Source organism: Heptranchias perlo, chromosome 8 (genome assembly GCF_035084215.1).
Source record: "Heptranchias perlo isolate sHepPer1 chromosome 8, sHepPer1.hap1, whole genome shotgun sequence".
In the NCBI taxonomy this organism is placed as follows: domain Eukaryota; kingdom Metazoa; phylum Chordata; class Chondrichthyes; order Hexanchiformes; family Hexanchidae; genus Heptranchias; species Heptranchias perlo.
The window spans coordinates 81481007-81506050 of NC_090332.1; the positions used below are offsets into that span (position 1 = coordinate 81481007).

At 38.3% G+C, this 25044-nt stretch overlaps 1 protein-coding gene across 5 annotated transcripts in view; it reads right to left on the minus strand.

Annotated features, from left to right (window-relative positions):
* Nucleotides 1–25044, minus strand: part of gpcpd1 (glycerophosphocholine phosphodiesterase 1) — a 71758-nt gene that overhangs the window by 11821 nt on the left and 34893 nt on the right. For all 5 annotated transcript variants that reach the window (XM_067989422.1, XM_067989421.1, XM_067989420.1 and 2 more), the window contains 6 exons: nt 23431–23587; nt 21653–21782; nt 19665–19719; nt 13361–13453; nt 7977–8054; nt 1805–1844 (listed from right to left, as the gene is read on the minus strand). In XM_067989422.1, coding sequence (XP_067845523.1) covers nt 1805–1844; nt 7977–8054; nt 13361–13453; nt 19665–19719; nt 21653–21782; nt 23431–23587 — 553 coding nt within the window. The remainder of the gene's footprint in view (nt 1–1804; nt 1845–7976; nt 8055–13360; nt 13454–19664; nt 19720–21652; nt 21783–23430; nt 23588–25044) is intronic.

A 25044-nucleotide genomic window follows, 5' to 3' on the forward strand; every position in this document is an offset into this window, starting at 1 on the left:
TCAAGCAAAAATAAAGACATTTCACTCTTCTTCACTATACATTCCACTTATATTATGATTGTGCACTAAGAATTTTTTTTTAGAAACAATAAAGGTAGGTAAAGAGGAAGGAAAATCTGCGGGAATACTTCTTATTCAAAGTACTCAATTTTCCAAGAAGTAGCTAAGTAATACAGACCATTAGGGTCCCAGCTTCAATCGGTCTGCGCCGAGTTTACTGACCTCAGGCAGGGCAGGGGCTGGGAATATGGTAAAGATTGAGGCAGTAGAGATGTTACAGCTGGCCTCAGTACCCTGCGTTTATTGAGGACAGAAATGGCCTAGGGTTACCATTCCTGATCAGTGGCCAGTGACCCTACTAAAAATGCATGTGTTTTGGGCATCAGGTCAAGACAATTTGTGACACTCACCATCAAAACTCACAAATGAATAAAGGCCACTTGACTAAGGGTAAGGAGGTGATAGAGGAGCAACTGCTGCCTGTGGAACCCTATCTAGCAAGAAGTCAAAGTTGAGGGGATCAAATAAGGGAAAAAGCATCCTACCACTTTACAGAAATGGAATCTTAATAGGTCTCAGCAGATGTATCCTCACCATCTTTCTCAGACTCAAGCATATTAATTATTTAAGGCTCAAGCCCCATGCTGGCAATTCATACCTCTCGTACATGTGGGGTGAATGTCTGGGCTTGCTTCACTCCATTCCTTTCTCCAGTCTTTTCTCTCTATCCTTGTAAATATTGTGCTAGTTAAATATTATTAGGAACACTAGTGCGAATTTAATTATGGCTATTTTATACCTTAACTTTTGGTAGTTATCATCCCAGGTAACTCACTGTTCTATGCGTCAAATGAGTTATTAGGAGTGGCTAGACAGGACATATCTCTGTCAGTCTGATGTCTCCTCTCCCTTCATTTATGGAGGAAAGAGTGTGAAGCAAGGTATAATATCAACACTTATCTTCTTTACTTTATAAGACTGTATCTGCGACAGCCTGGCGTATGAAAGTCTTAACCAATATTTCTATTTCTACATCATGCTGACAAAACTGGCCACGTTTATTTTATTACCGCTACAACAAATTAAACCAAGTGATACTCAACTTAAAATAAATCTGAATAAACATGAACTCCTTTTTTGAATTTAACAATGCAAGCGGTCTCCATAGTAATGCAAAAATGCTCATTAACATGGATTTTAGATTCTGAACCTTACTGTAATTACAAGACAGTAATCTCTCACAAGGGTTCAGAGAATATCAATCTGCAAGAATGAAGATTGAGAAGTTTATAGCAGTCACCTGAAGTCCAAGATGAGATCACAGCCTTGAAATCATTTCAACAATTTGATTTTTAAAAATCAGGGAATTTTATAGGGCTTCCTTTTCCTAGTTTAAGTTGTGTTGATTTCCAACACTATAGACACCGGCAGCATATTAAGTAATTGTCGGTATAATTTGGAAGATCTTTTCAAATAGCCTCATAGAATAAGATTTGCATTCCTGACTCTGAATTTACATACAAAATAGAATAAGAAATATACAAAACCAAAAGAATACTTCTGAATTCAAAGCATTCGTAGATTAACAAAAAAAAAAATCATAGTCTTGTAGAAATACTGCAATTCACAAATTTAAACGAACAGGTTTAAAAACTAACTAGTTCAAAAAGAACACCTACTCTCTAGACTGTCATTTGGAAGACTATTAGTCAGACAGCTTTTATAAGGATTTCAAGATACAACACGAAAACATAAAATCAAGATGTCATGTGGAACCTTTGAAACTTTCCAACTCTATATGTACCTTTATCGCCATTCACCTTCAAAGCAGCCACATGAGCCAACTGAAAGATAAAATTGGCAAGTGATAGTGCCACTCATTAGTTATGTAAGATAGTATGAATACAACAGTTCACTGTTGTGCTCATACTTCAAAAAATTGCCATAACATGTAACTGTGCTTATACAAGTATAAACATACACCCGTGCTTACATGAGCGTAACATCCACATAAGATGGAAGCTACAGTCCAAACAGAATTTAAAACAAGTTAGAAGGCAAAAATGAATTAGAATTTGTAACTTTAGTGCCTTCAGATTTCTCTTAAAAGTGGCTGCACACAAAATAAGAACTATGTGCAATGTAAAGAAATCAAATTATTATACAATAGGTTACCCTAAAGTAACATTATAAATTAATTATGGCCCATTTGTCAATTGCTCTTGGGTCTTCCCACACCATGCATTATTTCCCAGATATGACAGTGGCTATGTGACCTGCTCCCAGGCCTTCATCACTGCTGCTCTAATACATTGCTAGGTGATGAGTCAGCAGCTGGGAACAACTCATCTGCTGATTTTCTTCCTCTCTCCCTGTGGGATACACCTAGGTTCCACTGAATCATAAACTTGACAATATTCAGAATCATTGATGGAAACACTGCTTCCAAAACTCTATGGTGCAGCAGATTGCTATATCAACCCCCTGCTCATGGCCACCTACATTTGAAGCAACAAAAATATTGACAGGAAAAAATTCTAACCATAAAATCTTAATATACTGAAACAATCATTTTTGAATTTCTTGCAAAGATCAGATGACATTTTTAAAAAAAAGTATTGAGAGATTTCATAAGCAATATTAAATGATCAAAGTTGCTTAAAAAAACCAAAACGATTCGTACTCATTAGACCAGAATTAGCAGAAGAACCAAGAGATTGAAGGCATTTTTTAGGGTAAACAAAGGAATGTAAATGTAATCCTCGAATAACAGAGGTTCAAGGAAAAACTTAAAATTTTATATTAATGTAAAGAACACAAGAAAAAACATACAAAAATAGACATAAAAACAGAAAATGTTAGAGAAGCTCAGCAAGTCAGGCAGCATCTGTGGAGAAAGAAACAGAGTTAACATTTCAGGTCAAAGACCTTTCATCAGAACTGGAAGATGTTAAAAGAATTGAAGTTTTTGAGCAAGTACAGAGCCAGGAAAAGGGGGGGGGGGGTGGGGAGGGAAGAACAAAAAGGGAAGGTCTGTGATAGAGTAGAGGGCACAAGGTGATTAAATGACAAAAGGGATGATGGTGCAAGGCAAGGAATGTGGTAATGAGACAGATTAAGAAACAGAAGATTAATCAGAAGTAGCTGTAAATAGCAGCAGCAGAACCATTACCAGCACTAGCCAACTGAAAAAATGGGAGCAGTGGTTATGATCCGAAGTTATTGAAATCAATGTTGAGTCCCGAAGGTTGTAAAGTGCCTAAACGAAAGATGAGGTGCTGTTCCTTGAGCTTAATTGGAACAATGTCAGAGGCCAAGGACAGAGAGGTCAGAGTAGGAGTGGGAAGGGGAAATCAAAATATACATTATGGCTCTACAAAAAAAAAGTACAAACAAAATGGAAAAGAGATGCAGCCAAAACGGAACAGAATGTTTCATGAAAGATGACTGAATAAGCTAAGCCAAGTGATAATGATGAGGGATGATATAACGATCAAAAAGACCAGATATGATGTCAAAAGTAATCCTGGTGGAAATTAGTAATGAGAATACAGTGGCAACTGACTCTGACAAGTCAACTGAAGGTAAACTCAGACAGAGTTAATTAAGTTGATAAATGAGAAATGAAATTGAAGTGATTAATTAGACAGACGAGGGTCAACCAAACAAGGAGATGACATTGGAAATAATTCTACAGGAGAAATCTGGCTGCTCAACAAAGATTTTTTTAAAAATTCTGATCAGACTAGAGCTCTTTTCTCTAAAAGGACTGATGTGATCTGATAAAGGTCTTTAAAATTATGAAGAAATTTGACAGGGTAGATGTAAAGATGTTTCCATCTATGGGGGAGTCCAAAACTAGGGGACATAAATATAAGATAGTCACTGATAAATCCAATAGGGAATTCAGGGTAAACTTCTTTACCCAGAGAGTGAAACTCGCTACCACAGGGGCTGGTTACGGCAAATAGCATAGGTGCATTTAAGGGGCTGCTAGATAAGTACACGAGGGAGAAAGGAATAGAAGAATGTGTTGATAGGGTGAGAAGAAGTAAACAGAGTGGAGCATAGACTGGTTGGGCTAGATGGCCTGATTCTGTGCTATAAATTCTATGTAACAACACAACTCCTGTGAAAATTCTGGTAGATAATCAAGAATGGATAATGGAATGGCTATCTCTGGGGTCCCACTGGAACTGAGAACGTTGTCAATAAATAAAACTAATTAATAATGAGATAGCTCTCAATGCGGTGAACAGAAACTAAACAGGTTCTATCCTGTTTGTCTCTGATGCAAAGCCACATTCTGGACCATTCCGTACAATTTTGGGTACCGTCAAAGATGATTCTAAGACTTAAAAGTCTAAGCTGTGAGGCAATGCTCACAGAATTCAATTGATATTATTTGAAGAAAAAAGGATATAAAGGGATGTGATTCAAGTCTTTCAAACAGACACAATTAGGTTACTCAAAACGGTGATAGCAAAACGAGATACAACTGGCATAAAACTGACAAGCTTGAAGCAAGAGCAGAAATTAAAAGAATTGTCCATGTTGAGTGTACCAGATATGTGAAACAGACTCTTAACAAACATGTGTTGAGCCCTTAAAAAGTAGCTGAAAAGGCAATGGATGGCATTGAATCCCCGTACAATTATATTCTTGGGAGGGCAGTCAGTACAATCTGGAGGTGAGGAGAGGGCAGCATGTAAAATCATAGGAGAAAGTCAAGGGGGATTTTTTTTTAAATGTCTGTTTAGGAATGGGATGGAAAGTTATAAGCATCATTATATATATTAGAGTATTGTTTGTCTAGTTCTGTGCAATACTGGTTCTAGATCTGCTGAGTCAGCAGAAATGTCATTATGGAGTGCATAATGACATTAGGGTTGAACATTGAACACTGTACATTGTAATGTTAGATCGATAGCCTTAAGGTCTGCTAAATTATCTCAGGTTCATGGGGCTTCAGCTTCTTGGAAGTTTTACCTGCAGTTATTCGCCAAATAAATTGGGAAAACTCCACAATAGAGGAAATTATGTGGCTGTTGAGCAAGCTCAACCAATGCCCTGTCTTGAACCACATATGAAAAAAGGTTCATAAAGTCTTCAGCATTACTAAGTTATTACAATTTTCAAAAAAACAAATACAAGCCAAAGGTTTCAGGCTTGTACATCAAATAGATTCTACATATATTGCTGACAATACTTTGCTCTCAGGGGTATTTTTTCTTTTGAGAAGAAAGGAGAAGAGATTTAAAAATATTTTTATTGGAATTATTTTTATGGTGGTGAAATATCTGGTACACTCAACATGGACAATTCTTTTAATTTCTGCTCTTGCTTCAAGCTTGTCAGTTTTATGCCAGTTGTATCTAGTTTTGCTATCACCGTTTTGAGTAACCTAATTGTGTCTGTTTGAAAGACTTGAATCACATCCCTTTTTATCCTTTTTTCTTCAAATAATATCAATTGAATTCTGTGAGCATTGCCTCACAGCTTAGACTTTTAAGTCTTAGAATCATCTTTGACGGTACCCAGATAGTTAAATAAAAGAAGTGCACAAATGCAGGCAAAGCTTTAACGGAAACTTTATTTTGTTTCCATTTAAAAGAACCAACAGACTTCCAGTAACATCAACAGGGACAAAGAATGTTAGCCAAGTTTGAACTCAGTCTCAGTGTTGATATGCCTTCAAAGAGAGCGATTCCAGCAGTCTTCATTAAGATTGAGTTTCCAAATCTCCCAAAATTAGCTGAATTGCTCAGGACTTCATTGTTTGTTCTCTTTACTACTCCACCAGATGACTTGGATCCTCAGGAAACCCAGCCCCATGATCTCAGATGAGATCATCAAGAGAAAGAACATAACAGTGCAATTTCAGAAGTACTGCACTGAAATGTTCATTCTCCTTATTTCACTCTGGAGTGTTATTATGGCTGTTAAGACCACAGATTGACACGAGGTCCAGGTGTTGTGGCAGAACATGTATGGCCATACTGAAAGTTTGCAGGATTGCTTTACAGCACTAAATGAAGTTACTATTACAGCATAATTGATCACTTGACAGCAAAAACTGATAACTTGGGCAAATGTCCCATGAAAAAATGATCTACAAGCAGTACCTGAGTGCCCCAAGAATTTAAAAAAAGAGGCCATTTCCCAATTGCTTCCATTATCAGATAGGTATGAGTCACAGCCTGTTTCCATCTCCACACTGCCCTCTCTCAAATCTTTTACCAACTCTTGCAAAATGGTCTCATCCAATTTGTTGGCCACCGAGATTGGAGAGACATCTGGTACTTTCGTATTGCTTTCAGTCTCTTTAGCCATATGCCAAGGTTGGCAGAAACCAAATCTTGCACTCAAGTAGACTGGCATGAGGATTGGGGTGGTTTAATTCTTTGTGAGAAGAGGCTAAAATGACTCATACTTGCTGCAAAAAGGGAGAGTTTGATTGAATGTGAAAGGAACAATGAAACAGTGATTTTCACTCACTCCAATACCTCCAGAATCTTGCCAGACATTTTTCATATGTCTGAGGTTTCTCTCTGGCAAAATCAGAGATTTTTCTTTCCATCAAACTAAACAAAGTTGAACTGATCTCTTTTATTCCATTTTATCCTCGGACCTTGTTACTTGCTAGGCCTAAAGTGCTGATGTGAACGGCACATACAAAGGGAAGGAACAGGTGATGTCTATTTAGCATACACGGGTTTTAGGCCGGGGGGGGGGTTAAATAGTGAGTGTACTTCATGCCCATCTTCAATGCTAAATGGGTATACTCAGGGAATACTTAAAAAAAAAATGTGCAGATCTTCAAATAAATCTTTTGGTCAATTATAGTGAGCAATACTCCACAAGGAAATTGAGAATTTAACACGCAATACATTGGACTTAAATCTCAAACTTTTTCTGGAATTACCAGTTAAGGCTCACCTATACCCATTTGTTAAGAGGTTGATCAAACTTTTGAACACCACTGGAAGGTACAGCTGTGTCATGAGGTGCCAGGCTTTGAACATTGCCCCATGAAAGCAGGTACATTTTCTACATTACTGCAGTGGCTACACATCAAAAAAAAGTATGTAATTAGCTGTAAACAACAACAACTTGCATTTATATAGCACCTTTAATGTAGTAAAACATCCCAAGGTGCTTCATAGGAGCTATCAAACAAAATTTGACACCAACCCACATAAGGGGATATTAGGACAGGTTACCAAAAGCTTGATCAAAAAGGTAGGTTTTAAGGGGCGTCTTAGAGGAGGAAAGCAAAGCAGAGGGGTTTAGGGAAGGAATTCCAGAGCTTGGGGCCTAGGCAGCTGAAGACATGGCCACCAATGGTGGAGTGAAGAAAATTGGGGATGCGCAAGAGGCCAGAATTGAAGAAGCGTAGAGAACTAGGAGGGGCAAGGCCATAGAGGGATTTGAAAACAAGGATGAGAATTTTAAAAGCGCTTTGGGATGCCCTGAAGTCATGATAGGTGCTATATAAATGCAAGTCTTTCTTTTAAATAAATGTGGTTCTCCCACAAGATATTTCAGACCATGCCAGTGAAATATCTAGGTCTGTGGCTGCACACTAATGCACACAAACTTTAGTCATCAATATGCAAATTTCCAAACTGGTTGGCTGCCTATTACATCTTGGTCTTTCTCATTGTGCATTAGGCTAAGTGATGGTTCTCATATGAAATAGTTTTGTGGATGATTTTATCAACTATAGTCATGTTTTTTTTATTTGTGCTGTACTATTTCATTATATTGTCATCCTTACTGTCAGTCTTACGCATCTTGCTTTGCCACTGAATGTAATTTTTAAATTTAAATATGAATGAAGTATATAGTTTTTATGAATGAGTTTATAGTTTTTAACCTTAGTTAAAAAAAAAGTAATTAGATTTATAAATTAATTCCAAATTTGTAGGAGTACTTTACTATTATTAGATATTCTTAACTACATAGGTTCTTACCTTTAAAAGCTGTAACTGCTCAAATGTAAGTTCCTTTACTGGAATTTCAAACAATTCTGAAGATTCTTTGTCCACTTTCTGAAAACATAAAAGCCACATTAGAAATGTGAGCAATGTATACAAAAAAGACACATGAAAACTATTGCCACAGAAGATTATGAAAATGGTTTAAAAATTAGTTAAGTGTCACAAGAATTAAAGATGAGCACTACATTAAAAAATAAAATAGCATCTAACTTACACAAGCATTGTCTGTTTTTGTGCTATTTTGACTGACCTAAAGCAGCTGATGTTTTTCAATGGGGCAAAAAAACACAATTTTCAAAAGACCAAATGCAGTTGGAATACCAATACTCTAATTCTAGTTTCTAAAAAAAACTTTCAATAAACAAATAGCTCATACAGCATATCAAGTGGAACATTCTATATCAATAAAGCAAGGTTAACAGGAATTAAATATCATATGCAGAAATTGTCCATCTCCCATCTGTTATACTTTCTGGATTACTTTAAACCAGACATAAAAGTTTCACTGAAGTTCTCAAAACAAGAAAAACAAGTGTAATCATGTCCAGGCTGGTGAGATGTCAGAACAAGTATTGTGAGTGAAAACTATCTTATTTGCTTTCTGGCATCTTCCAACCTGTGGCCCAAGTATAGTAGCAACGTGACATAGCAATGTGCATGCATAACAACTTAAGCAGAGCAGCTGTTTAACTGATGGGGCAGCTCCATTGTGATCAGTCCATCTCCTGCCGCTGATTTTTATCCAATAGACAAGTAGACAAGTAAAAATGTGGGATGGGAAGTATGTATCAGAGTCAAATTTCATTGTACCTGTGCCCTAAAAGCAAAGTTGTCAACATCGGGTAGGGGATTGTTGGGATTAACATTTTTATGATCAATAAGGATTGGGATTGCAAGGATTTAATTAAATGAAGCAGTTCTCTATAGAGAGTCAGATACATTCTTAAACTAAAATGTAGTGGCATGTTAAGGTAATGTTCATTTTTATTTTTAAATGGTAGGGACATCAATTACAATAAGAAGTTTAAAGAGAGCAAGATTAGGCCAGATTACCTGGACGTAAGAGCTGTATTCTTGTGAAACTTGAGAGTTATGCTACTAACAGAAAAAAAATGTGCGCGAAAGAGGAAATGGAGCTTCTTGAAGGCAGCTTGACCTTCTTTGAGGTAGTTTTAAGAATGAAGGAGATGTAAGGGCTCCATATAGGATCAGAAAAGATAATCAAGCTAAGAAGTCAATAGATGAAAAACGAATAAGGTTGAACCACAAAAGATAAGAGGTGGTACCCATTAGTTCAGTAAAAAAATAAGTAATGGTCTTTGAAGAACTGAAAAAAATCATTTTCATGAAGTAGGTCAAATGTAATGATTCAACCACTGCTCAGAGAGGGGAATAAATATTGTGTACACAGAGCATAAGATCTGAAGAAAGGTGATGAACATAGAATATGTTCATTAGCAAAAAAAGTGGTGGCAGTCATTGATATGGACAAGATAAATCGGAAAACAGGGCCCTGGTGAACCCACGAGTCGACAATAAGGGTTGAACGTGAAATGGGGATTGGGGGGGGTGGGGGGAGGTGGGGGTGCAGAAAAGTCAGAGGATGAGATAACTTCAGTACAAATTTGAAGGGAAATTAGATAACCATGAGCATAACTTTGAAGGAAGACCATATTCTGGTAATCTGTTCAGATGTGAACAGTGCCAGAGCTGTCAAAGTCTTGAGACATCTAAAATAGTGACAAATGATTCCAAGTGTTCAAGAGCAGAGGTCCAGAGGTGCATAATGCAGGCAAGATCACTACTGACTGAACAGCTCTACCAAAAAATGATATTAGTGATCGTGGATAAGGCCAAAACTTTAAAGCTAATGATAATTTGAAAGTTAACAGCAGAGTCCATCCTTTAGAAAGTACAGATGTAAGGACAATAGGGATAGGATAAACTGAGTAAACTTTCAAGGTGGGCTGGTAGTTGGAGAGATTGAAGACGACAAGGATGAGTTCAGATGTACATAACTTGGGGGACAAGAGATGCCACCAAGACCAGAGGTCTTAATAGAATCCCGAGAGCAGGAAAACAAACAAGTATAGCAGGCATAAAACTTGATTTTGGTCATGATGGCAGAACAGAATGGCACAATGCAACCTCTCACAAAGATTAGAATTAGAATAAAAATGTGAGCCAATAAGCTCAGGGCCCTGAAATTATTCCATGGAATGCTAAAATATGAATGTTTACAGCATTTGTCTGAAATTCCTCAGTTTAAGAAAAAAAGTGAGTAATTTCAAAGCCCATCTTTCTCTTTGAGAGAGCTAGAAACTGAATCATTAGGATGAAAGGATCCAAAAAAGTTCCAGGAGACAATTTTGGCAAAGGACCAGAAGCATGACTACTGGAAGGAGACAATGCTTTTCAATAAAATTATATTCAGTAGCTCTAATAAAAGAACTTACAGAAATCAGATATAAAGTTGGTTCAGGATGCTTCAGATTCATCAAGACATCAGGTGCAACAGGCAATATTTTTATGAAACACAGCAGACATGATTAAACCAAGATGCAGTTCCAGGTGTAACGATCAGAAAGAGTAAGTATGAAGCCTTACATCTCAGAACAGTCACAGGCAAAAAGATTAAGGGCAAAAGAAGCAGTTGGACTAGAAAAAAGCAGGAAAGAATTCTCAAGAAGACTAACCCATTGATTTATAATGCCAAACAAATGGGCCTCATTTACAGAATTTGAATGGGTTGAATGATCTTTTCTTATTTCACATGTTCTTACTAACTGGCACTATACTCACAAAATACTGAATATAAACATACTTGTGCATCTATTCAAATTTTTTATCCGTTGTTTTTTTAAAAACTTAATGTAAGGAATACCAGTCCTGAGACAAAGTATTTTAAGCTTTACAACCAGTGTCAACATCAAGTACTCTGGAGCTCAGGTCAAAGCTTTCTCCACACAACAGAAGAGTACCTATACCTGTGACATTCACATATGAACCATCCTTGTAGTATTAGACTAAATTTACCAATTAGTTCCAAATTATAATTGTAAACAATTTTACAACACCAAGTTATAGTCCAGCAATTTTATTTGAAATTCACAAGCTTTCGGAGGCTTCCTCCTTCCTCAGGTGAATGTGGAAATGAGGAAATGTCCAAATTATAGGCAATTTTATGCTGTGGACTGTCACTAGGAAATGGGTTGAGATTGCCCATCTTAATTTCTTGTAAACCCCGATGTTATTAGGAAGAATATTTAATCTTGATCATTCTGGGCTAGATTTAAACCAATATTCCACATAATAAAAATACATCTCCAATACTGTGAACCAACTGTGTTATTGCTATATCCTGCATCATCTTTGTGATTTACAAAATGAAATCAAACTTACATTAAATCTTATCTTAGTGAATAACCAGACAGTATTTAATTTGTTACATTATTTGGTATGCCAACATGTAGCATAGAATATAGGCTGCATATAGTGACACCACTATTCCTAGCCAGAATGGAGATGATTGGGTAATTTCCCCGTCAATCACGCTTGGAGTGATTACAATCACACTGCTATAAGTGACTGGGGTTGATTTTACACACACGAGTTCTGTTGGTTGCAGTTTATAGAGGCTTTTTAAAGGCTGCATATAGTGACACCACTCTGCCTCCAACTCATTGGCTGACAGTGGCGTCAATAGACACACAGTAGAATATATTTTGGAAAGCTGCCAGAGCTGACTTTTGAGAGGGAGGTCAATCAGGTTAGACAGGCACATACAGGCAGTTAAAGCTACATTGAGGATATCATTTTAGAATATGGGAAGTAAAAAGGTACAGGACAGATGTAAATCCAAGCAATAACATCCGACACTGACCACTTTTTTGTCCTTAGACATAGAAACAGAGGTATTTCATGCATGGTGGTCCAATGACTATCTGGAAACAAGCGTAGCCAAGTTAGCTTCTGGATGTGTTGTCTAAAGGGTGAGCACAAGATTCACCATCTTGCAACTTTTTGGAGAGTATATTCCAGTGTCACAGATCGAGGATCTTACCATTTCAGTATACCAAAGTGCCTGGAAAAAAAAATCTGGTCTCTTCTGAAGGGACTCTTGTTACACATGCACAGAGCAACAAAACAAAAAGCAAAATATTAGAGATGCTGGAAATCCAAAATAAAAACAGAAAATGTTAGAAATATGCAGCAGGTCAGGCAACATCTGTGAAGAGAAGGCGGCATGGTTAACGTTTCAGGTTGATGACCTTTTGTCAGAACCTGAACATGATGTTGCATGACCCACAGAGCAATAAGCTTTGTTTGGGAAAGGTCAAGATCCCAAATCAGAATTCATGGGTCAGAATCTGCTTCAAGAAGAACATCCTCCTGACTTTGCTAGGAGCTTTGGAGAAATAACAATGAAGGCCAGTAACCAAAGGTGTCAGTAGGCTTTCTGGGATAAGGAGATTAGAATTGCTATCTCCCTGAGGTAATATTAGCCACAAAAAGGCTGCCATAGGTTTGTCTAAAGGAGAAACTAGAGAAAAAGTGGTTGTTGCATGCAAAACAAATGGTCCACAGGGAGCCACAAAACAGCCAAGGCAAGAAGTTACCCTGAGGAAAATAATAGCTGCAGCCATGTTACGCTTCAATGAAAGACAGGACCAGCTAAAATAAGCTATAGAACAGAAGGTATATTGCCATTTTGTAGCGTTGAACACAGGAAACATCTGATTTCTTCAGAAAAACAAGGATTTAAAAAAAACATTCTTACTAAAAACAAAGTAAGCTGAAACACAACAACTTCAAGTTGTAGAGATATATTTTAAACAAGGTGAAGAACCACCATTATCTAGGAGGGAAAGTCATGGGACAGATACCTCAATGCCCATAACTACTTTAAATGTAAGGACTTGCACAACACCAGGTTATAGTCCAACAGTTTTATTTCGGAGCTTTCCTCCTTCGTCAGGTGAGTGAAGGGTTCTAAAAACGCATAGCATATATAGTCAGAGAACAATGCCTGGTGATTACAGATAATCTTTCCAACTGCCCCCTATCACACCTCTCTGTCTCCCAGCAGAGGTGTGATAAGGGGCAGTTGGAAAGATTATATGCGTTTTTAGAACCCTTCACTCACCTGACGAAGGAGGAAAGCTCCGAAAGCTTGTGATTTAAAATAAAACTGTTGGACTATAACCTGGTGTTGTGCAAGTCCTTACATTTGTCCACCCCAGTCCATCACCGGCATCTCCACATCATGGCTACTTTAAATGTATGTCACTTCCACAATGTTCCTAGTTGGCTTATCTCTCATATGTGAACAGTGTACGAAAAAAAAAATCACATACCTTTTTCATTGATATACAACAGGTGAGATCATGGTATACAATAGGAACATGGTCTTTTGAAAGATGTACATCAAACTCTACAAAGGCAGCACCCTGAAAGAAATCAAATACATCTCTTTATATTCTAGGTACTATACTGCAATTGACTGGTGTAAATGAAGTCTTGTAAAATAATCTTCAATTTCATTCTTGGTTCAGAAGTTTAATCGATTCAGATATACATCTCATTGTTAAATGGAATTACATTTCTGTCACAAACTAAATTTTTTAAAAAAATTATATGGTTAACTTATATCCTACACAGTTTCTACACAAAAATGAATGCGTAATCAAGACTTCAGACACACCAATATAAATATTACAAAGACATGAACCCTTTAAAATATGGAAGTTATTTTAATTCACTCAAATATAGAAGTATTTCTCTCGCTTTCATCTCAAAGTCCTACAACGTCTTGTTGCCTGACTTACTCTCCCATCTAGCTTCTGCTCATCACCTCACTAATGGCTGAACCAAAATCTAGAAATTATGAGAGAAAGTGCTTAAAGAAACACAAGCCTTTTCATCATATAAATGCTTCAAAGTTTCCCAATGAATTACATAAGTAAATATAGCAGCCATTTTGCACATAACAATGGGTCAATGTGTTTTTAACTGGTGATGATTAACAGAAGAATGGCAACCAGGACACTGGGAGAACTCCAACCTCCTGTGATTAGTGCCATAGGATCTTTAAAGTCCACTTGAACCATTAGAACAGGCAGACACAGCTTGATTTAACATTTCAGCTGGACAGCACCTCCAACAATGCAGCACTCCCTCAGTACTCAAGTGGAGTGTCAGCCCAGATTATGTGTTCAAGTCCTAGAGTAGAGGCCTGAAACCACAACCGTTGTCTTCATCGGCAAAAGTACCACCAGCTGAGCCAAGCTGACACTATACGGAAATGTGCAGTCATAGGCGCAGACCCACTGTTCCCCAATACAATGCATTCCAATACCAAAAATAACGTGACAACTCTTAACTTGGATTGCAACACTTCAGCTGATGAAACAGAAAAACATATGCAGAAAGCACTTTATATTTCAGTTATGCCCCATCAGATGATCACTATTATACATAAATAGTAAAATATAAAAAGGATATAAAAACATTTGGCAAGATGGCAGCAGGCACCCTCTACAATTTAGTTGGATAAAAGTCACATTCATCCACAGCAACCATTTCCGAAACCAACGTGAATTAATCTATATTTAATTCCACTGTGGCATTCCTGAACCCATTCACTTAACTCATCCAGATCCGCCTGAATGCAATCAAATTCCCCTGTATTGGCTTGTGGAAAAGGAATGCCACTCTCAGTCTAAAGGGTTCTTGTATTTTTCGTGATACATGATGTTGGTGAAAGGCCAGTGTCCTGGACAAATGCCAAGAGTACAACTTCATTATAATTTTGTAGCAGGATGCGAACAATGTGGGAGATCAGCACATTGTAGAAGCTCCTGAATAACCGACTCTAAAAGCTGTCTCCAGTTGATGTGATTTGACATTACTACAACTACCCACCTCCATATGGTTTATGAATACTGTAGTCAGAGGACCCAAACCACACCTCTGAAAAACGTGGAACTGCTTTAACCTTTATTATACTATCCTGGTGTCAATTTTCGTGCCATAACTCTGAAATAACTAGGGGATTAACAATTACAGCCACTGAAAACATCTAATGTGCCATTATTGGGGTCAGGGCAGCCTAATAAAACTTGCTTTTAAGACCCTATGCTATATCTAATTTACAACCTGCAAATCAAAAAAGTAAAGAATGTGAAAATTAGAAAAAAATACAAAAATCATCCATTCTATGAACATTGTTTAACATTCAGATGAATAGGCAATTATCCAAACAAGGGAGAAAACATATGGACACTGTCATTTTTAAGAATTTCATACCACTGAAGAACCATGGTGGCACTTAACCCTCGTGCTCCAAAGCACACAAGTCGATAGAAGAAACAGGCAAACACACACCAAAGAAGGATATTTTGATTACTTCAGCTCAGAGTGTGGAAGAACGGGGAGGCACAATGCTTTTGACATAGGAGGTTAAACTACCAAAAGGTAGGTGAATTCAACAATCTTCCTAATTTGCATGTGGACGTTGAACATGAACCAATGAATTGTGCAAAAGTAGCACAGAAAACCAAGTTAGAAAACTCTGACTAATTCTGGAAACCAGCCGGGGCACTGAAGTTATCAGATCAAACAACATATTTATACAGCACCTTCAACCTAAAAAATGTCCTAAAGTGTTTCACAGAGGCGTAAGGAAAACAGATGTCAAGTCAAAGAGGAGATTAGGAGGGGTGAGCAAAAGCTTGGTCAGAGAGGTAGGTTTTAAGGAATCTTAAAGGAGCAGAGGAAGGTGGAGAGATGGAGGGGTTTAGAGAGGGATCTTGGCAGTGAAGACATCAGGCCAATGGTGGGGCGAAGGGAGGGGAGTTGCAGTGGAAGGGAGAATTTGGAGGGTGGCGGGAAGAGAAAGGGGTTATAGGGCTGGAGGTAGTTACAGAGATAGGGAAGGGTAAGGTTATGAAGGGATTAAAACACAAGGATGAGAATTTTAAATTTGAGGTGTGCGGAGGGAGCCAATATAGATCAGTGAGGACAAGTGTGATGAGCAAGTAGTACCTGGCGTGGGATAGGATATGGGTAGCAGAGTTTTGGATTAGCTGAAGTTTATGAAGATGGAGAATGGGAGACTGGCCAGGACAGCATTAGAGTAATTGAGTTTGGAAGTGACAAAGGCATGAATGAGAGTTTCAGCAAATCAGCTAAGGTAGTATCAACCTTGTCAGCCTAGATTATGTGCTCAAGTCCCAATTCTGAGACTTGAGCACATAATCTAGGCTGACAATCTCTGCAGTACTGCACTGAAGTGAGGAGGACAAGGAGGGATAATGCACCACAGTCATAGTCACAGAGGTGGTCATTCATGACCTTCTGCAGTGCTATGGGAAGGACAGAAACCCGATTAGAAGGATTCAAACAGGGAATGTGCAGGAGGTGGGCACAGATCTGGGAACCAACACACTCAAGGACCTTGGATAGGAATTGAAGTTGAAGTTGGAGATGGAATGGTAGTTGGCAAGGACAGAGGGCGTTTTTCTGAGGAGTAATAAGAGTGATTTTTAAAGATGGTGGGCAGTGCCCGAATAGAGAAAATCATTTACGGTATCGGGTAAAATGGGGGCCAGGAAGCGAAAGTTGGCTGATCAGGAGGTAAGTGGGAATGTGGCCAAGGGAACAGAAGGTAGGTTTCATGGATGAGATGAGCTTGGATGAGCTCAGGAGTGAGCTGGGGCAAAATGGGGACAAAACTAAAAAGAGGGGTGAGGGTTCAGTGCTAGGGAGGTCTGGAATGATGGGCAAGAGGTAAAGCAGCAGAGGCAGCTGAACATATGGTCTCTAACTTGTAGATGAAAAAAATCCACAAGCTCCTCACAACTGTTGTTAGAGGTGAGGGTGAAGGAGACGTGGGAGAGGGGTTTAAGGAGGCAGTTAGTGGCACAGAAAAGGAGCCTAGGGTTATCTTGGCTCTCCAGGATGATCCTAGAGTAGTGGGCCATTTTGGTACAAGAAAGCCAGGTTTGATATTGTCCAGCCGGATCTGGCAATGGATGACTAAACGACTTGTGTGCCAGGTTTGGTCAAGTTTGCACCTTAGACTTGACGAAGCAATGATGGGGACAGTACCAGGGGGAGCGACCAGGATGGGAGATGGTGAAGGTTTGGATCAAAACAGTATTACTTCATGAAAGCATGACGCTGCCTTGCAGAGAATCAGGAACATTTTTGCACATTGGGCCATAATTGACATTCGTGGAATAAACCTCAACTTCTCCTAGTGGATCACAATTCATTAAATTGCTTAGTAATGATTTTCTTCAATGTTTTTCTACCAAAATAAAACTACCACTCAGAATGAAAGGCATCATTTGTCCTGCCAATATAGAATTCAAAGGCCCTACAAACATTACCGATGTGATGCTTTCCAATCAGCGAGGAAGGATGCAGCAGCAAATAAAACTTCTATTTTAGTAAGACATAAACAGGCTTGCACCATGCAGCGAAGTATGAAGTGGTTAATTTTGGTAGGTGGAATAAAGAGGCCACTTATTCCTTGGAATGTAAGAAACTAAATGGGGTAGGGGAGCAAAGAGATCTGGGAATACAGATACATAAATCACTAAACTTAGGAACAAAAGCTGATAAAACCATAAAGAGTGCAAACAAAGTATTGGGTTTATTTCTAGAGGAATAGAATACAAAAGCAGGGAGGTAATGTTAAATTTATATAGAACCTTGGTTAGAGCACACTAGTATTACTGTGTGCCGTTCTAGTCTTCATACTATAAAAAGGATATAGAAGCATTGAAAAAAGTGCACGAAAGATTAACAAGGATGTTACTAGAACTGACAGGATACAACTATCAGGATAGATTGAGCAGGCTGGTTCTGGAAAAGACTAAGACGAGACTTGATAGAGGTCTTTTAAAATTATGACAGGGCAGACATGGAGAAATTGTTTCCATTTGTGGGTGAGTGCAGAACAAAGAGGCATAAATACAAGATAGACACGATCAGATTAAATTAAGAATTTAGAAAGAATTTCTTTACAGCATGGCAAGAATGTGGAACCCGCTGCCACATGAAGTGGTTGAAGCAAATAGTATTGATGCATTTAAGGGGAAACTTGATGCATATACAAGGGAGCACAAAATAAAAGCACGGCCACGATGGGCCGAATTGCTTCCTTCTGTGCCGTAACTTTCTATGATTCTATGAAAAGGATATGGGTACAGGGTGGGACGAGGTAATTAGAGTGGAAGGAGGCTTGTGTGGAGTATGCACATCAGCAAAGACAAGTTGGGCTGAATGGCCTGTTTCTGTTCTGTAGATTCTATGTAACAATTTCCTGAGACAAATAAAACTCAAAAGATACAATTTTAGGCATAGTTTTTTTTAAATGGAGCCTGATCACTGCCCTATTTGAATGCCAAAGTTAATCCACTATCAGAACATTAAGTGTGGTAACTCTGAGCAGAGATAAGAGCAAATATCAAGAGTCAATGAATTTAAGATCACTTACGACCATTGGTTCAGATGGGTCAGACATCATCATGTGCAAAACAAGACTAAAATCCCAGGTTACTGCTTATACACAAGTTCAATTCTCCAAGAACAACCCCACCTGCTCCCCCTCCCCCCACCCAGTCAACAGTCTTCATAACCACTAGGCTTTCCTCAGCTTAAATGGCAGCAAAACCCAAACCATGGACTTTAGCTCCCACCAGCACATATGTGCCTCTGACCTTGACCCAATCACTTCCTTGGCTCCCAACTCAGATTAAGTCCTTAGGATCCAAATCTTGGTGTGTTGCTTAATCCTTTCTCTGCATCTGTTTGGTTACTAAGACTACCTTCTTTCATCTTTGCAAGATCACCCACTTCTGTCAAAACTCTAACCCATTACTTGAACCTCAAGTTTTCATGCTCTCCTAGCTAGCCTACACCCTCCAGGAATTAAAACTCATCCAAAATGCAGCAGTCCTGTACCTTCACCTACACAAAGTCCCAAATTCCCATCACTGTCCATTAATGTGGATGCTATCTTTGACTGAGGTGGACAACAAATTGATTGAAAGTTTTGACCAACCCAACACAAGTGTTAACCGAAGCTTGCCATACATTAATCCAAAACCTTTAATAAAAGACTCTCCAAGAAATAGCTACGGCAATTAACATAACAAATAACATCTGGCAAAAATACTATTTCTCGTTTGCCAATAAACTATTACTGATAACAGGGAAAAAAGAATTTTGGTACATTATAAAATGAGGTTTTACATGTAGAGGATACTGTAACAGCAAATTTTTAAATGGCCAATGGCTCCAACGTTTCCCCACTCATTTAGGTGGCAAGATATTCATTTGTGCAATTTCATTCACCTTTTCAGGATTTAAAAATCTGCCTTTCATGTTATTTATTTGTTATAAAGCAAAGCAACGCAACTTTTCCTATATTGAAAATGAAATCTATACTTCAAAACTATGCCATAAATTTGACTCCATAAGTTAAAGGCTAGCAATACTGGTCCCAGTCAGATGAAGCATTTTGTTCAACAAATAGTTACATCAATAAAATGAATGCTTTAAATAAAATTTTGGGGCAATGTATGTGCTTATTGTGACTTTTAAAGCAATATATACCGGAAAAACATGCAGAGTTGTTTTATTACTTACGTGAATAGCGGCATTTTTAAAGGAAGCTATTGTGTTTTCTCGGACTTTTGCAAGGCTAAAACACAATTTTTTTAAGAAAATCAGCACTATAAAACGGTAATATGTTGTTTCTATATGTACAGCTTTTTAATAATTTCAGAAATCAACAGTGGAATAATCAAATATTTAATTCCCCAACATTAATGAGCAATAGCACTTAGTTTTCAAATGAAAACAAAAATAATTCCTAAAAACATCCAAATAATTTTCACATTTCTGTCTAATGCTGAGGTCAGACACAATATAGAGTAGAAATAAGAGTTTATTTTGGCAGGGTGAAGAGTTTAAAAAAAAAAATCCTTGCATGATCGCTTCTGCTTTACTAAATGACTACAGGAAAAATGTGACCAGGCACATGAATTGTACGTATGTGTCATCAGACCTCCCAACAAAAGAAAATTCAAAAGGATGAGTCAACCTCCTGTGGGATTACATAGCGAGTCAAGATCAAGTGCAGCCTTCAAGTGAAGTGGGGTTACAGGACAGGAGATAATTGAATCAAGAATTGCAGAGATAATTCAGTTGCCATTTTGAAGTCATTCTGTCTTTATTTTTGTATTTCCTTTATAAGTCCACATTTACAATGAAAAATGCCTATGCAAACAGGTCACCCTGTAATTAGACTCCCACCACTGGTGGCATTGGATGAAGGGGAGGCAGAGGAGACAGAGTAATGGGGAGGGAAGTGAAGAATGAAGATGATGGAGTGGAGAGGGGAAGGGGTACCCCATAACCACAATTTAAAAAAACACAAATACAAAGGGCTCCTGTCCAGGTCCTCTGCCCACCCACAGCCACAATATAAGCAAGTCTCTGGACAGTATTGTTGGGGGGTGGTTGTTACATCAAGAGCCAGCGTGGCAGTCAGGAGGGAAGGGGAACGCAGAAACGGCCACACCTGTGCCAGGCCCAGTTAATGGGGCAAAAGGCATGGAGTTGCCAGAGCCCACAGAGGCAGCAGCATATGATTGTATATGTTTAATATACCCGTATGATTATCTTATAGCATATATTTATAACAAAAAAATTGCCACTACACAGAGTCAACTGGCACTAGATGCTTATTTAAATATTTATTGACATTTAAAAGAAGTTTCTAAGCCAGCAGAAAGCCCAAAAAGTGGGTTAGGAGCAGGCAGGAACCCAAATTACTTTTAAATTTTGGCAGGCTAGAGGCTAAAATACATTACATTTACATTACAATTTTGAAGAAAATGATACAATTTGAAAGTAAAACTTACCTGAAAAAAAAACAATATGTTGCATGGACTCTGAAAATGTTCAAAGACTGTGCAAAAAACCACCAAGTAACCAGATTGCGTTACTAAAGAATAAGTTTACATAGAAAAAGCCCTATAATAAACGTGGGCATCAGAATTTACAATGGGAAAAAGTATGTCAAAAACTAGACAACAGGAAGTCAAGTGTATTTAGATGCAAGGTTTTTTAATAATGTAGATATTCTAGAGTCAAGAGCAACTTGAATCTACCAATACTGTCCATAACTGTTTCAACAAAATCAAACTTTAGGTTTTAAACTGGACCCAACCTTGGAGTATTTATTCTGATTGAGGGCAAAGATAATTTCTAGCTTTAGTTTTAACATTAGTGATCCTTTAAATTTTATATTGTATGTATTAATAGAGTAGTGAATATGTAGCATATTCTGGCAAATAATTTATGCTAGGCTGATTAACCTCTAAGAAAATAAAACTAGCTAAATATTGTTTTAAGAATACAATTGAAGGTGAGAAATGGAAATAGTGCAACAGCAGCACCACATGCTCTTCTGTGGTTTGGTATTTAGGTGCAGTTTTGGGCACATTTGAAGAATTTTCTGCTATACACCTAACCTGACATGAACGGAGTACAAAAGGTGTTACACACTTCTCACTAATTTACTTTGTTCGCCAAAAATTAGAAAGGATTTCAACTAATTTAACACTTACTTTGCAGATGTTGAATTTCCAGCACCTCTGTGCCCAACATCTAAAGCCATTCTTGGTTTCCAGTACTTGGACAACGAAGGAGACATGTCACAAATATAGCCTTCCACAGGCTTAATAACGATGTAGTCAACTATATATGCACATATAAAAAGACAGAAGTGTTTATTACTTTATATTCTAAATCATATTGTTAGAAAAGCTAGGTGAAGTTGTATTCTGATTCCATTTTGAATTAAAGACTCCATTTTGTGGGTAAAAGGCAGCTTCTTCAGAGATTTGCTGAAACAGGCAATATCTGTAGAATGTCAACACATCTACAAGGCTGTACCCGTCATATAAAATAGCCGTAGATAGTTCTAATCTTCTCATGAATACATCCATACTTTTATCCTTTTCTGTACAAGTCAAAGATAAGGTAGTTTATGTTATGTCCTTGGATCATGCTGTGAAGCCTTTTACCTCCTGATCTCACGCAAAAATGAATCTCTGGTATGTTGAGCTAATAATACCCAAATAAAAACCAGGAGTGAAGGTCATGGAAGAGATGATGTAATGGCCTTTTAGCCGAGCTTAAAAGCGAGACCATTGTAAGAAAGTTAGAAGAAACAGAAGGAGGAGATCTAGAAAGTTGAGCTCAACGACTGTAATTTGTGATCTTCTACAGTAAAGCATTGTCATGTATTGTCCGAGAGTATGTTCATGCAACCCTTAATAAACTTTCAAGTGTTTGACTCCTGTGCCTAGAACCCTAATTTCTGCGACATAGACAAGAACTGCAGCCTCAGTCTTTCGTTACAATATTTAAACCATATTAACATAATAGCTATGCAACTCATATTTGTTAATTATTTTTCAACCAAGTTTTATCTGTGACTTTTAAATTGGGCAACAAAATATGACATAAATTACACCCAAAGATGTGTAGGCTAGAACACTGGCATAATATCTGACTCATGTACCAAGTTTAATAGTGTATATACATTTTTCATTTGTAAAGGATATACTGTGCAATGTAATGAGATTTACATGTGTGTAATTTATCTCAATTATAAGAAGATGACATAGGTTGCATTATGGTAGGGGGTACATTCAATGGCCCAGGAGGAAGGTGCCAGCTTTGATGCTCAGCTAGGTGGCCATCAGGGACCACAAATGGCCTCGGTGCCTGGGTTTAGTGAGAAAAGATAAAACAGAATTCCAGTCTTGACGTTATTCAACTACTCCTGCTGGAAGCATGTGTGCGAGATAGATTTGGGATTGGAATTGGTTGTGATGTACAACCACTTACACTTATGATTAATAGCCACGACCCATGAAACTGTCCTCAGCAAACAGTCAATATCTTTGGAAGGGGATGGACGATACAATTGGCAAAAAAAGAAAACTAAGGCAGACGAAGATAAACAAAAAGAATACCGCACAAGCACATCATCTTTGTAGCCTTTACATTCCAGTTCACACAGGTTACCGAACTGTTTGATAATTTCTCATTTATAGCGCAAATAATTTAGAGCTATTTTGTCCCCTAAAATAATTTTCATTATGTAACATAGCTGACCAGGTATTCAATCTGTACAACAAATACACAGTATTTAACTTTGCTAGCTAGTAAACTGTGTAAAGCAAATATGAGTAGGAAACCCTTACCTAATCTGGACAAGGACAACCCACGTACTATTAAGTCTAGTTCATTTGCGTCCAATGGTTATGCACATTTGTATAACTCTTATGTTCGATCATTGTAGAATTATACACTATACATTTCTGAATATTGATACCTTTCACTTTTCCAATAGTTTGTCTAGAATTTCTGCTCATGATGGGAAGTGTGATAATTCCACTGGATTTTTCTATAATTGTTGAAGACAGAAGACAGGCTGTTCCTACAAGACCTGGAAGTGTATCTCCTTGTACTACTGCTTCACCCAACTCTTCCTGTAAAATATAACAGACGAGTAGTACGAGTTCACACAATATTTAAAAAAATGCAAGTGATCCAACTTGTTCTTGTTGGATAAAATATTCAAAAGTGCTTTTTAAAAAAGCCACAAATCCGGGTGGAGTGAAAGTGGAAAAAATTATATACTTAACCGTTCATTATCCCCGTGCGCACTCCTCCCAAAAAAATTACCCTCAACCCCTCTGTCCTTGCTAAGTACCATACCATCACCAATCTCCCTCTCCAAGGTCCTTCAACGTGTTATTGCCTCCTAATTTGGTGCCCATTTGTCCTGCAACTGTTTGAATCCCTTTAATCCCTCGCACCAAAATAGCTCAAAGTCTGTGCCTGTGACCGTGATGCATTTTTCTTGCCTTTCTCACCTTCAGACTTGAGTACACCAATGCACTCTTTGCTGGCCTCCTTTCCCACACCCAGCTGATTTAAAACTCTGCTGCCTGTATTTTAGCCCGCACCACGTTCTGCTCACCCTTTACACTTGTCCTTGCTAACCTGCATTGGCTCAGAGTCCTGTAATATTTCAAATTTAAAATTCTCATCTTTATGCTTAAATTACTCCATGTCATCATCTTATCTTAGTAACCTCATCCAACCCTCCCTCAGACTCTCTGTTCCTCAGACTCCTCCTCTAGCCATTAGTGGCTGTGCTTTCAGCTGCCTAGATTCCACTCTTTAGAATTCCTTCCTTATATCTCTCTACTACCTCCTTCAAAATCCACCTCTCTGACCAAGCTTTTGGTCACTCTCTTAACTCCTACTTTGCCTTGGTAAGAAAATGAATGGCCTGGGTGCTCATGTGGTGCTCTTGCACCCTGTTGTTTAACTGCTTTATTCGGAGGTAGCCTCCTTCAAACAATAGCTGCAGTGTGTACCATCTAAAAGATGCACTGCAGCAACTCGCTAACGCTTCTTCCACAGCACCTCCCAAACCCACAACCTCTACTACCTAGAAGGACAAGGGCAGCATATGCATGGGAGCCCCAACACCTGCATGTTCCCCTCCAAGTCACACACCATCCCGACTTGGAAATATATCGCCATTCCTTCATTGTCGCTGGGTCAAAATCCTGGAACTCCCTACCCAACAGCACTGGGCGAGAACCTTCACCACACAGACTGCAGTGGTTCAAGAAGGTGGCTCACCACCACCTTCTCAGGCAATTAGGGATGAGCAATAAATGCTGGCCTTGCCAGCGACGCCCACATCCCATGAACAAATTTTTTTTAAAATCCTCTTTGTTTCTGAAGGGAAGTAAGTTCACATTTTGATAAAAATAGCCACTTGCCACAGGCAACTTGGTAGAAGCTGCCCACTTGTGAACCAACACTTGAATTTTTACTTCCGAGTCTGAAAGGGGAAAGAAGGGAATGAGGGTGATCGGAAGAATGAATGTGGTTGGGGGAAATGAGGCTCCATAGGAGACACCTGCCT